This window comes from Colletotrichum gloeosporioides, assembly GCF_011800055.1.
Source record: "Colletotrichum gloeosporioides strain Lc1 chromosome Unknown consensus_85, whole genome shotgun sequence".
NCBI classification, from domain to species: Eukaryota; Fungi; Ascomycota; class Sordariomycetes; order Glomerellales; family Glomerellaceae; genus Colletotrichum; species Colletotrichum gloeosporioides.
This window is the reverse complement of record NW_025544730.1, coordinates 106,603-120,180: the sequence shown is the minus strand read 5'-3', so window position 1 is coordinate 120,180 and position 13,578 is coordinate 106,603. Positions and strand designations below refer to the sequence as shown.

Genomic DNA, 13,578 nt, shown 5'->3' with positions numbered 1-13,578 from the left:
TTCTGCCCCTTTGTCATCGGCAAGACGGTAATTTCGATTCCGTTTCACCCGAACCTACGAACTCATCGGACTTTTCGTCTGATTGTGAAGCGTCCCCCCGCATCATTGAAAGTCCTGAAAGTCTCCTTGAGACCACTCGTTGGAGAACCAAGCAAGGGATTCTAGACCCATTGGCTCCATGTTAAAGTCAAGGCTATCCAACGCGCCCTCGAAAGCATTGTTGACCTCGAGGGAGCCAGGTCCAGCGGGCGGCGGCGCCGGCAACATCTCCTCGTCCGGCTTGTCCGACTCAACGACTTGAATGTCTTCCCAGGCACCGATGCCAAAAGGCCGATTGGTGAGCTCGTCGGCAGCGGGCGCACCGCTGTCCGGATCATCCACGAGCTGCACTTGCTTCGCCCGGCCCAGTCGCGATACGCGCTTCGGTCCGGTTCCATTTCTCTCATCATGCGGTTCTTCACTGACCAGTCGGCTCGGCGTGGCCTGTATTGAAAGACCGTGGTCCATGAGACGCTGTAAATCGGTTTGCTGTGGGAGAAGTCAGCAGTGAAGGGAACTAGTGTGATTGCTGAACTCACAATTGCATTTGCTGCTGTTCCGGAACAACAACCCTTAGTGACGTCAAGACAGATCGAAGCCTTCTTCCGGAGGACGTCAGGGGCGAGACCATACTCCTCCGCGTTGAGATGATAGATATAATACAGCATACGGACACACTGATAAGCACAGACAGGCATATCCAAGTCTGCTACAGGGTAGTGGTCTAACTGCTTGATGGAGGTAAACATGTTGGACATCTCCAGGGCATGTTCGAAGCATTGCCGTTGACATTGGGCGCTGAAGTCGGGTCCTAGCCGTTCAGCGGCAGTGCGGGAAAGAGAGTCTCGCAGTCCTACGAGTCCTAATCGGTACAGATCGCAATGGCACTGACGCCACCAGATGTGAATCATGATGAACACGCAGAGTCGCGGCGAGTACGCTCGCAACCGCAAGCTGTTGTCGGACCACCGGAATGATACGGGCAATCTTTCGGCGAACTCTGAGAGCTCCTTGGCAAATGCTTGCAGCTGATCACGCATGCGAGCCAGGTCATCGTCGTTGGAGCAGGCCGCCGCTCTTTTGGCAAACTTCAAGATCCTGCCGCGAACCCAGAGGATACGTACGTGAAGGGCGAGGCTGCCGATATCGTCGTTCTCGGACTCGTCGGGCTGAGGAACCAAGCTCCGCATCGAAGGTGGTGCGAGATCGAACTCAAAGTCTCGCTCGTTGCATGGAAGCGGGATGTGAATGAGCTCGGGAGACCATAAGGTGAGATCTCGGTATCCGCCGGCCATGCCCTGGTCGATCATGAACAACGCCCACATGAGGCGACGTCTTGATTCCTGAGCCAAGAAGCACAAGTCGTTGTTCTCGTGATTAAGGCGCAGTGCCATGGCAAACCTCGCAGCGGTGGCGGCGAGTACAAAGGCGCTGGAGAAGCGCCGAGTCAAGATGCGGTATTTGATTATAAGGGCGAGTGTCTGAACCTTGATGGTTGAGGGGTTCTCCAAGCTTTTCAGAATCAATGCCTCGGATTCATCGACACACTTCTCGCCATACTCTTTCGTGCCTGGCCCCAGGTCGGTGAGCATACTCGTGATGCCGATGAGAGCGAGCAGCAGTGGTCGGTCCAGACCACCGGCGTGGTGCCTTTGCATGAGTGAAGCACGATGCAGGAATGAGAGCATGGGGATGTGATGAACATGACGAAAGAAATTGTCGAGTGCTCGACTGATGAGCGACTCGAATTGGGGATCAGACGCCGAGCTGTGAGTAGTTAGCAACAGCGATATTTAAATTGAATGGGGGCCAGCCTACAGTTCCTGGTTGAAAGTACTTGGGGTGTTGGAGGCCATGACTTCCGGCCCACCGGCATCGGAGTCGTGAGCGCCATCATCTCTAGACTGTGACCGACGCACCTGCTGCTCGCGAGTAGCTGCAGCGGATGATGTCGTCGGTGATCTTACAGCTTGGTCGACACGGGGAGCGTGGTGGATGCTCAGGCGAGCTCGTTTGGATGCCCGGTAAACACACTCGATGCCCTGGTTACGACATCTTTGGCAGGCCGGGGTGTCGCCGCTGCACCGGGCCTTGCGTGAGTGACAGCTCTCACAAGCTTGACGTACGCGACGTCGGGGTAAGGGGAAGGATGGACCGGATGAGAGACCATTGGGATCGGAGTTGGGGTCCTCGTAGGTGCAGTTGAAGCCGAGACGGTCGCAGTTGCTGCATACTTCGCGGCGGCCATCACAACGGACCTTTCGGGCACGACAGGTGACGCATGTCGTTGTCGAGGACCGCTTGGTTGGCTTCGGAGACACGGACGAGGCTGATGCTGTCACGGCAGTGGCAGCACCGGGACCGGGACCGGCTGAGGCTGAGGCCGAGGGAGCAGACAAGTCGGACTGGATGTTGTTGGTGGTGGTCGCGGGTGCGGCTGTCGGTGGTCTGTCGGGTCGGAGATGATGTCCCAGGTTGTCGTTGCTATTGTGATTGATGGTGTTTGGGTTTTGGGGGTGATTGTTACTATTGCCGCTGCTACTACCGAATAAGTCTGCCATTGTCCCAGACACGAGCGAATACGCGAGGGCGCGGCCTCGATTCCTGTCACCGGAACTCGGCGGCGTCTGCTGCAGACATGGAGAGGGATGAGGCTCGGTCTAAGGGCTCACGGATTTCCCATTCCGGGGAACAATCGGCGTGGGTCTCAACTCAGAACACGGCGACCTGTGTGTCCAGTCCTCTGCGCGCGCGCGCGTGTGTGTATGCGACTGAGTGTTTACTGTGAACGGTAGGTACAAACATGCAGGATAAATCCGGGGAACAACAAGGTAGCCGGTGGCTGTACGTGTAACAAAAGGTGATGGGAGGAGGTCTATCCGTAGCTAGAACAATTTTCTGCTCGGGGCAGGCAAGGCAATGGAGCAATGGCAAGGCAAGGCAATGAGCAGCCGTGTACATATGCAGTACGGCTGGTGGAAGCAGGGAACGGAATGCAGGCACAGGTGAGTGACCACCGTTCTCTTCATCAACCATTGCCCGCGGACGAAAGCAACAAATGGCAGGTAGCCGGGGCTCTTTCGGAGACTCTCTAGGGGGGTGTCTGACGACGAAGTAGGTACTTCACAGTGGCCCCTTGTCCCCCCAACTCGGTTGCCCGAAAAACTCTCCGGGGAATGACGGGGTCCAGCTTCGTTAAGATTGCCCTGAAAATTGCCACCTACTACAACGGACAGGGCAGCCTGTGAGACGGAGCTGGCTCCTAGACTACCTAGGTAACTCACATTCTATGGTAAACACAGAGTCTTCAGTGTTCGGCATTGATGGCTATTTAGGTGGATTGATGAAGCTGAACAATTCAAGTCATCTGAATGAAGCGCACATCTCTCTTGACGGCAGCTTCGGAAAGAAGCAAAAGCCCAACAGGTCCACTGCGAGCCACGTCAAGAATACCTAGACCACGGAACTTACACCGTGTTGAATGGAGCATCATCCACCGCCAGATCCCCGGGTCGGCAGTCGGTCATCACTGGCGGACACCAGACACTGCAGACCGGAGAAGTAACAGCTGGATTAGAACATATAGATCACATACCATTTGTAACGGATCACTTCAACGGTGCTTCATTCAAGCTCGAGGCTCCGACAAGAGCACTGTCACGCGACACACAGACCCGGAAAGAGCGCAAAACATTCCACATTGTTCTGTCGCATGGTAGGCTGTCGGTTTGTTTGGCCGAGAGCCGACGCCGAGAGCCGCAGAGGCACCTGCATGAGCATCTTGATCTGACATGTGCCCGATTGCTTTTCATGCAACCGTTCTGCTTTATTGAACGGTTTGAGGAGAGATGCGACACAGGCATATTGCGTGTTGAAAAATATCCATCGTTGGCTCTGATTTGACTGCAAGCTTGAGATGCTCTGGCCAACAGATGCATCTGACAGACGAGTCAATTCCGTTCAACACTGACCGACAGCCGACGTGTCCTTGGCATAGTTCCAGTCACAAGCTTCATCGCAACCTTGGTTGGCGGGATCTTACTTTTCCGCAGCATTCAGGCGGACCAGCTAGCCGTCGTCTGTCCATTGCCGGGCTTGAGGAGACGCTGATCCTGGGGATGTCGTGATCGGTCTTTGCAGATGTCGAGCAATGCCCACGGCGGTAGAGTCGGTGTATTCTTGCTGTCATGGTACTCCCTGTGACGTACAAATTGATCTGCACCTGACCTGAGCGGCCATGTTGCAATTGCAATTTGGGTACAGGGCGGTGAGGGCCCGAGGTAAGCTACCTGTTCACCGAGCAAGCGGTCTGGGGTGAGCGGTGAGGCCACTGGGTGTGCTTGGCCGACAGGCACAGGTACCGCAGCACCGGCTTATCGAAAAAAATTACACCCCACCACAACCCCGCGATAGAGGAAATTTCCCGTCCCGTTCAAAATCATCCGCCGCCTCTCCTAATCATCGCCCACGTTGCGACTGCATTTGAAGTGGCCGTGCAAGTTTCCGACCGTCGAGAATATTTCCGGACTGATTGGAGTAACTGGCGAAATTTCCATTACCATCAAAATGTCCACAGAAACGGCGCCCGCTCCTGCGGTCGCAAGCCCCGCGGCGAACCAAGAGCGCAAGCCCATCCACACCCTCGTCCTCGATACCGGTCCGTTGATCAAGAACGACCCTCCCGTGAGCACTCTTCTCGCCCAGGCCGACGAACTGTTCATGCTCCCCTCCATCATCGACGAAATTCGCGACGTCAACACCCGCACCCGCGTCCAGACTACCCTCATGCCCTTCGTCAAGCTGCGCAACCCGCGTCCCGACAGCATCAAGTTCGTTACCAACTTTGCGCGCCGCACTGGAGATCTCGAAGTCCTCAGCAGACCCGATTTGCACCTGCTTGCTCTTACCTACGAACTCGATGTCGAGAAGAATGGTGGCGACTCTAGACTCCGCAAGGACCCCAATCAGCGTGTCCCCAACACTTCTAGGTCAGCCACCAGCGATGCTGCCGAGGGTAAGCCTACCCAAGAGGTGCCCTCAGTCGAAGGCAAGACAGTCGAAGGCGAGACAGTCGAAGGCGAGACAGTCGAAGGCGAGACAGTCGAAGGCGAGACAGTCGAAGGCGAGACAGTCGAAGGCGAGACAGTCGAAGGCGAGACTTCTACGGAGGTGAAAGAGGATGCAGACAGCACCGAGACTGAGGCGACGGCAAGCGACGAGGCAACGCAAGCTCCGCGTGCGAATGCGACGGACATCACACAAGAGATGGAGAACCTTGAGGTTCAGGAGGACAAGCCAACCGAGAAGGAATCTGCGGTCGAAGAGAACACCGCCGAAGCAGTCGTCGCAAAGGAAGACGTGTCGGACGACGAGGACGGCTGGATCACGCCGTCCAACGTCAAGAAGCACAAGGAGAAGGACAGCAAGAGGCTTCAACCGACGGAGCCGGCAGTCGACGTCAAGGTGGGCATTCTCACCTCTGACTACGCCATGCAGAACGTCGCCCTGAGAATCGGGCTGAACCTGCTGTCGCCTGCCATGTCGCGCATTACACAGCTCAAGACCTGGGTTCTGCGTTGCCACGGCTGCTTTCAGGTCTGTAAAAAGATGGATAAGCAGTTTTGCCCCAGCTGCGGACAAGCGACGCTCACGCGAACCTCGTGCACCACCGAGGAGGACGGCTCCTTCAAGATCCATCTGAAGCGCAACTTCCAGTGGAACAACAGAGGCAATGTCTTCAGTATTCCCAAGCCGGTCGCTGGAACCTCCAGCGGCAAGCTGGCGAAACACGCCGGCGGCAAGAACAACTGGGGCACCAACCTCATCTTTGCGGAGGACCAGAGGGAGTACGAGAAGGCTGTTGGTGAAAATCGTCGCGCCCGTCGTAGGGACCTCATGGACGAGGATTACCTACCGAGCATCCTGACAGGTGATCGTACTAGCAACAACGGAAAGGTGCGGTTGGGTCCTGGAAGAAACGTGAACGGGCGCAAGAAGAGGTAGACGGCATAGTCTGGCTGGGTGATGGTCGACGAGATGTTTATATGTTCTGCATGATACCATGATAGACCTCAAAAAGGATGGACGGATGGGAAAAGGGCACTTTTCATAGGATTGGGAAGACAAAGCAAGGTTGAATTCTTAATTGCGTCGCTTCTGCTAGATATCGCAGAGCGGTCTGCCCCAAAAACGGACCGTGTAACAGACTCCGGTTTCCCCATGAACACAAGCCTTCCCCCCAACGCCTTTAGTTTTTATGTGCCAGAGCCATGGATCGGGGAGCACCCGCGGACCGTTATGCTCTATCCCCACGCTGCGCAGTGCTGATGCTCTCTCCTGCCAGTCGAACAATCCGTCGCCGTCATGTGATGCTGGTCGGAACGGTTGTGTCTCGGCCGGGTATATGATGGTAAGATACCGTTCGTTTGGTTTTAGAAAATTACTCGGTCTCTGTGGAAGGGTAATTAGTCACTAGAACCAATGACCACGATAGTAAAGGATCATTTACTCACTCTGCTGGGTGAGAAGGAGGTTGAAGCGGCGCTTGAGGGTGACGCGCTGGCGCGACCACTTGTCGTCGGGGGAGAAACGGGCAGGGTGCGCGGACTTGGTGACCTTGCCGTCGGCAACCTTCTTCAAGGTGTACAGACGGTTGCCCGCCTCGTCGAGAGTGTACATCAAATGCATCTTGAAGTCGGCGTTTAAACTGGCGTGAGTGTGGTTGTGGTGGTTGTCGACGGAAGAAGGTGGTCGGCGCAGGCTTGGGTGGATGCTATGGAGGCCAAAGAACTTTTTTTTCCCCTGCGATCTGAAAATTTCAGGCCACGTGACTCTCGGTCAGGATCCAACCGGAAAGACGAATTGAAAGTTCACCGAAATATGGGGTCACCGCCTGTTCTCCACTTTTGGTATCAGTGTCAACACCACACCCTAGTGCCATCATCTCATCCAATGTCGTTTCTTCACTTTCTTGTTGATGTCTTTCTGTCTCAAGTGTTTTCGGCATTGAAAATTTTCCAAACACAGTCTATCAAGTCTTTTTGTTGTTGTTTTTAGCTATCTTTCGCCCGCTTCTGCTTTTCTTTACGTGCTGTTGGAAAACAGCTCAATCACGCGACTTTCACACGCGGCACCTCGGGAAGCAAGTACCAGGGCCCTCGGTTATCCTTGGTACTCCATCCTATGCCATCTCATGGGCATCTCATTTCAGGCCTGCAATCACACTAGCGACCATGTCTATCAGTGGTGATGTCCCATTTCCTGCTCTTTGAACGGTTTGATGCTATGCCCATGAGGGAACGAGGGGCCTGAACAGCGTGATTAGCAGGTGCTCATATTTGTTCGATCATCGGACGCTACTACTGACCGAACTTTGGATGGACAATGTAGTTGTCCTGATAAACATCCACGGCATTGTCTCGCGAGTACTCCATGACCTTATTGAAATCCACACATTGGTGAGGCGCTGTCTGATTGACGATGGGCTGGGCATCTTTGTCGGTCCACATGTGAGTTATGATGGATATGTCGCCCCGACATGCCGCTCCCATTCTAAGCACCTCCAGACAGTGCTGATTGTGCTCTTTGTTGATCGCGATCTCTTTGTCCGTTGCGTTCGGGAAATAATACTCGGGTGACAGAGTCTGATACAGCCGTTTCTAAAGCCCTTCATCAGCGACCTTGATATGTTAGGAAGCATGAGCAGAACATACGATGCAGTGAAGCTCATGGAAAACGCTCAACATGCCCAGGTATCCGCCATCTGGAAGATTTACAGCTTCGTGCTCTCGGCCCCAGCGGTGCACCCATTGATCTGAGACTCTGATATTGTTGTCTGCATCTTTTGTTTCAGCATAGACTCACTGAAATAAGTTGAAGATTTACGGACATTGCAGCAAATCTTTCCAAGCCTGATCAACTTCAGGCCGAGGTTCTCCAGTGTATTTTCCGTGTGGAGGCCCTTGAATGGGGAAGACTTCAAGATGAGTCTCGTCACCGATGGCTCTTGGGGGTGCTGTTGTCGAGGTCAGCGTTTAGCTCCAAAAATATTGTCTGCAAGCTATTTCGCATACAATCAATTTGACTGAATACCCCATGACTCTGCCTGCTCCGGGCCATTGAAAGGAAGAAGATCGTTGAGTATGCTGTGATCAAGATAGTATGAAGTGTCCATGATCTGAACCTGTGCCACCGTGACGGCTGCTTCGATCGAGCTTGCGACAGCTCAACCTCAACATTATCGAGACTCGATGCGGATCTCTCATCTGAAAACACGGGCGTGTAGCCCTTCTCTTGATGGCCCATCCTCAAGCAACACGAGAATTTCAGAATGAAATACTACACGAAACGTTGCCGGTGTGAAATAGGAGCCAGAAGAGCCAAATGTGAGCAGGAGTCTTTGGAGAATAAGCCAAATGAAATTTTCAAACGAATGAAACAGGAGTAGAGGGGGACATGTCCTCGTCAGTCACTTACCACCGTTCTATTCCGGAGGATTCGAGGAGCTGTGAACGGCTCCGTGCAGCCCCGCTTCCTGCGTGCTGTCCAAATCACGCCTTGGATAGCAACCGTATATCTAGTGGTGTCAAGTTTTGACCCTTCTTCCCGCAAGCGGAAGGTCACTATCGGTACGTTCGTAATATCTGACGATGGCGTTCTGAGCCAGCTGGGCTGGAGCGGTCTGTATACGTATGACCTCTTTCCGTATCTGCGTGCTCGAATCCTTCGAGAAAGCAGCTAAACTAGATATGCTAGCTCTCAGGTCATTCGATAGATCTAAGCATGTCTATTCGTTAAATCAAACAGCCTACAACCTAGCCATCCGATTTACATCTCGATCCTCCTTGTACAAGCTTAGCTGAAATAAGCATTTGCTGCCGTAGGCATCGAGGACGGGAAACGTACTATCAAAATAATAGGCTTCATTATTAATGCGTCTGGTCTATCAAGCAGTCGCTTCAGACTAATATTGCTATCGCATTGCTAAATATGTCGAGTTTCCCTACATCTTATGTAGTCGAGTAAAGCTTTGCAACCAGATAAAACGGCAGTTTCACAGTGGCCAATCTTGCCCGAAACTCCGCAGAAAGGTCTTGCTCTCATGATCCTTCCAGGTTTCTGCAATATGCATGAATCCTACCAGCTGTGGGTCATCAAGCTAATGTGAATGGGGAAGGTCGCCCTCTGAGAGTTGTGACTCCTCTTCCTCTACTTCAAATGGGGTAAAATCCTTCAACTTCATGATCCTGTATTGGCCGCTTTGCGACGTCTGGGAAACGCTTACTCCGTGGCCGACTCTAAGTGGAGCTGATAGCTTGTGCAACCATCTCATCTAGCAGCAGGGGTAAGAATTGCGATTCGTCAGCTCGCAAAGCCGTTCCATGTCACCTGCCTGATTGATCCATTGGATCAGCAAGCAAGGTATCAGCTCCTATGAGAAAGTTCTTGTCGCCATATTCTCTGGCCCCGCGGCTCCGAACCGATCGCGCCGAGAGGCCGCCAAGGCAAACGCTTTCCATCTTAAGAGGCAAGCGGACACTTACTCCATGAATTCAGTGTTCTTTGGCATCTTATTAGCTCGTCACAGTTCAAGTCAAAATTGTCTCTCGAATTTCGTCAAGCCTTTCATACATCTTGCTGCTTCAAGATGAAGACCGCAGTTCTTCTCGCAGCTCTGGCAGCCTGCGTCGTTTCTCTCCCAACAACACCTCACGTTGGACTTGGTAGGCTTGAAAGTTTGGAAATCCCTGTATATCTCTATTGACCCTCAATAGCCCAGACCAATGCCGATGAATCTTACCTTCCGATGAAGGCGCGCGCGGAAACCAGTGCCGATGAGTCGTACCTCCCGATGAGAAGAGCCGAAACCAGTGCCGACGAGTCGTATCTGCCAATGAAGCGTGCCGAGCCGAGCGCCGACGAGTCTTATGATCCCATGCGACGAGCTGAGACCAGTGCCGACGAGTCTTACGATCCCATGAGGAGGGCCGAAACCAGCGCTGACGAGTCGTATCTTCCCATGAAGCGTGCCGAGACTACCGCTGATGAGTCTTACCTGCCAATGAAGAGGGTCGAGACCAGCGCGGATGAGTCCTATCTTCCTATGTAAACTAGCTCCTACTGGTTCGGAAACTCGTTCTTTAGCAGTAAAGTCATGGGGAAATGATTTCATACCTGTTCACGGCCGTTGGCTTCATGATTATTAGTCGCTGTTTGCTCGCCCGCCGACATGGCCCGGAGACTGCTGAGGTCACAGAAGCACTGCACCGACCCGAGAACACGATAGAAAAACAGATATTGAGGCATATATGAGTACGATTCTTCGATCCTCAGTGAGCCTAGAGACTGTGCTAGTTTGCAGAAATGGATTGCGGCGGCAGGACTGACTTTCTTGCTCGTCACCTCTCCTTCGGCTCCCAACGCTAGTAGTCCGAATAAAGAAGGAGCATTAACAACAACACAAATAGGCACAGTCCGTTATGACATGGTTTCGGAGACTGAGTTTAAGTCAAATGTGACTGTTTGATTGGATAGAAGTATTGCTTCACTGAGGGTTTCATTGACAAAAGTCCCAATCTAGTTCACTCTTGCATGTTGAAAGTGAAACATGTGCTTCATTACACCAAATGAATCAATTTATTATAAGCCTCGCAATACTGGGGAAGTGAAAGAATGTGAGGGTTGCTAAGACAGCTGGTAATTGGGATCATGGAATTCGTAATAACCTGACCCAACTTCTGTGGTCGCGCCCCCATTAGGCAACGTGATGTCAGCCTTGGTGTTGGGTGGGACTTGGACATTCAGATGAAAGCCGTTGCGGTGCAAAGCATTGTCCTCCGTGTTGTTCTCAAACCACCATTGTACTTTGACCTCTCCGTAGGGACTGATGAACTTGGTGTCCGCACTGGTGATGTTTCCGCCTGGGACGGGGGCGACGGCGATTCTCTTCCAGCCAGGCTCAGCAGGAGCAATGCCACCGATAACTTGATGCATCCAATTGGCAACAGAGCCAAAGGCGTAGTGATTGAAACTCGTCATCTCGCCAGGATTGACGCTTCCGTTCGACAACAGACTGTCCCAACGCTCCCAAGTTGTTGTGCCGTTCTGAACAACTTGGTAAAGCCATGAGGGGACCCGAGTCTGTAGAAGCATGCGATAGAAGTCCTCCGTAGCTCCGATGTTGCGGAGAGCGAACCCTAAGGGAGGAGTTCCGGCGAAGCCCGTGCCGACGAGGTAGTCGTTTTCTGCTACGATGTCACGCAGCGTCTGCGCCGCAGCAGAACGCTGCTCCTCGTCGGTGTAAAGGCCAAAGTCTAGAGCCATGGCGTACGCAGTCTGAGTCCTATTTGCGAGGGCGCCGTCTTGAATCCAGGCATTATGGAACTCCTCGGTTAGGTTGTTCTGTTGACGGCGATATTCCGTCGCGGCATCGTCCCGACCCAGAGCTGCTGACATATTGGCCAGGAACTCCGTCATGTGAATGAGATAAGCATCCGCAACGAGAATCTTCGCAGTCGTAGCGTTACCAGGGGCATCCGAGGGAGCTTTGGGGTCAAGCCAATCCGCAAACTGGAACGAACTGCGATTCCAGAGACCAACCTCGTTGCGACTGATACCCTTGTCAATCCAAGCCTGAGCTTGAGAATATTGCTCTTCCAACAGATCAAGGTCGCCATAGGCCTGGTAAATATTGAAGGGATTAGCGACGGCAACGTCACCCCACACAGCAGCAGGCGTGGCAGGAGACTCCGGCGGGATGGTCGGCACAGTGAAGGGAACGACCATGGAGTCGTTTCGTTGCATTTCTGACCAAATATCCTTGTGCCAACCCTTGAAAAAGCCGGCGGCGTTGTACAGGTAGTTGGCAGTGGGAGCGAATGCGTGCGCGTCTCCAGTCCACCCAAGACGTTCATCGCGTTGCGGGCAGTCGGTTGGGATAGAGAGGAAGTTGCCCTTCATAGACCATCGGACATTGTGATGAAACTTGTTGAGAAGTTGATTCGAGCAATCAAACCAACCAGTTTCTTCCATATCACTATGAACCACGACCGCCGCGATTGACTCGGGTGTTAATGGGGTCTCTGCCGGCCAACCATCGATCTGAGCGTAGCGGAAACCGTGGAATGTGAAGCGGGGTTCCCATGTTTGGTTACCGTTGCCATGAAGGATGATGGAATCCTCTGCCGTGGCGTACCGAAGGGGTCGTAGGGCTAGTTCACCCTCTTCCAGAACTTCGGCATGGCGGAGAGTGAGGTTTGCCCCGCTGGGCCCAGAGACAGTAAGCCTGAGCCAGCCGACAAGGTTCTGTCCGAAGTCGATGATGGTCTTTCCCGAAGGAGATTGAAAAATTGCTTCTGGCTTCCTTTCTTCAACTCGCCTGACTGGTGGTCCATCAGGTGGGACCAAATCACCTTTGGGCGCATCTACCTCCTTCGTAGCAAGCCAGCCGCTGGCTTCGAAGGCCCCAGATGACCAACCGTCCAGGTCCGCCTCTAGTCTAGAGTCGTACTTCTCGCCGTTGTAGATCTCAGATGTGAGAATCGGGCCGGTACTCGCTTGCCACGACGTGTCGGTAGGAACTTCGATAGTGCTGCCGTCATCGAGAGTGACAACAAGGAGAGAAATCAAACCAATAGTGTCACCGTAGTTGTTACGGAAGCCGCCTCCATAACTCAATCGACCCAAAAACCAGCCTTCACCGACGACCACCCCAATGGCGTTATCCCCGCTGTTGACAAGTTCGGTAACATCATACGTGTCGTACACGTGCCGATAGTTATATGATTGCCAGCCCGGGGCAAGCACAAGATCTCCAACCCTGTTTCCGTTGATCTCGGCTTCATATAAGCCCAACGCAGTGATGTAAAGGCGAGCGCTTGATACGTTTGCTGTCACAGGAAAAGTCTTCCTGAAATAGATTGGCCTCTTTGGAGCATCGATCTCAGTGTCTCTATCGGCGGCGATGGGAACAGCGCCCAGCCAGTCACTGCTGTTGAGGAGCCCAGTTTCGACAGTGACCCAGTCGGACCACGGTGTCGAGGGCTGACCCAATTGACCATGGGCTCGGGCCCTCACAGTAGCTTGTTCAGCCGTGCTTAGAGGGGATTCGGGCCATGGGACAAGCAGGGAGTCGGAGGAGTTGACGCTGTGAATGCTTGGTGCGCCACTGGTGCCTCTAATGACCTCGAGGTCGTAAGAAGTCTGCTGCCAGTCGACAGCATTGCCTCCAAACCTCCACGAGATGCGAGGCTCCGACTCGGCTATGCCAAGAGCCAGGCGGTGGTGCTCGAAAGACAGCTGTGATATCGAGACAGCCATTGTATTGAAGGGAGCTGCAAGGCAGAGAAGAGTTGCGCCTGTGAATCTACTAGACCACACATGGCTTTCCCAAATGGCAGATCATTATATATCTTGCAGCAACAAGGGCTACTCGGGTCTTCTTCACCCGTGAATTTGTTGCTGCCTCTGCCTGAGGTCGATGCTGGCGAGCCCGGAGAAGACTCGCGGCATTCATCTTCGGTGGGCTTTGTGCCGCGGACG

The 13,578-nt window shown here is 53.4% G+C and overlaps 6 protein-coding genes across 6 annotated transcripts; 2 read left to right on the top strand and 4 right to left on the bottom strand.

Moving 5' to 3' along the window:
* Positions 1-102: 102 nt before the first annotated feature.
* GCG54_00001229 (uncharacterized protein) lies at positions 103-2,600 on the bottom strand (the record flags this gene model as incomplete). The annotated part of the gene is made up of 4 exons (XM_045401348.1): positions 103-528; positions 579-1,806; positions 1,858-2,081; positions 2,166-2,600. 4 exons carry the CDS (start codon positions 2,598-2,600, stop codon positions 103-105), a joined length of 2,313 nt encoding a protein of 770 aa, XP_045258350.1.
* A 2,005-nt stretch (positions 2,601-4,605) lies between these two features.
* Positions 4,606-6,042, top strand: GCG54_00001228 (20S-pre-rRNA D-site endonuclease NOB1; the record flags this gene model as incomplete). Its single annotated transcript, XM_045401347.1, has 1 exon — positions 4,606-6,042. The coding sequence occupies one exon, from the start codon at positions 4,606-4,608 to the stop codon at positions 6,040-6,042; it is 1,437 nt and encodes a 478-aa protein (XP_045258349.1).
* A 436-nt stretch (positions 6,043-6,478) lies between these two features.
* Positions 6,479-6,726, bottom strand: GCG54_00001227 (H/ACA ribonucleoprotein complex subunit 3; the record flags this gene model as incomplete). The annotated part of the gene is made up of 2 exons (XM_045401346.1): positions 6,479-6,489; positions 6,552-6,726. 2 exons carry the CDS (start codon positions 6,724-6,726, stop codon positions 6,479-6,481), a joined length of 186 nt encoding a protein of 61 aa, XP_045258348.1.
* A 552-nt stretch (positions 6,727-7,278) lies between these two features.
* GCG54_00001226 (uncharacterized protein) lies at positions 7,279-8,343 on the bottom strand (the record flags this gene model as incomplete). The annotated part of the gene is made up of 5 exons (XM_045401345.1): positions 7,279-7,346; positions 7,406-7,697; positions 7,752-7,873; positions 7,924-8,053; positions 8,131-8,343. The coding sequence occupies 5 exons, from the start codon at positions 8,341-8,343 to the stop codon at positions 7,279-7,281; spliced, it is 825 nt and encodes a 274-aa protein (XP_045258347.1).
* A 1,342-nt stretch (positions 8,344-9,685) lies between these two features.
* Positions 9,686-10,147, top strand: GCG54_00001225 (uncharacterized protein; the record flags this gene model as incomplete). Its single annotated transcript, XM_045401344.1, has 2 exons — positions 9,686-9,761; positions 9,813-10,147. The coding sequence occupies 2 exons, from the start codon at positions 9,686-9,688 to the stop codon at positions 10,145-10,147; spliced, it is 411 nt and encodes a 136-aa protein (XP_045258346.1).
* Positions 10,148-10,722: 575 nt separating this feature from the next.
* GCG54_00001224 (uncharacterized protein) lies at positions 10,723-13,356 on the bottom strand (the record flags this gene model as incomplete). Its single annotated transcript, XM_045401343.1, has 1 exon — positions 10,723-13,356. The coding sequence occupies one exon, from the start codon at positions 13,354-13,356 to the stop codon at positions 10,723-10,725; it is 2,634 nt and encodes an 877-aa protein (XP_045258345.1).
* Positions 13,357-13,578: the final 222 nt, after the last annotated feature.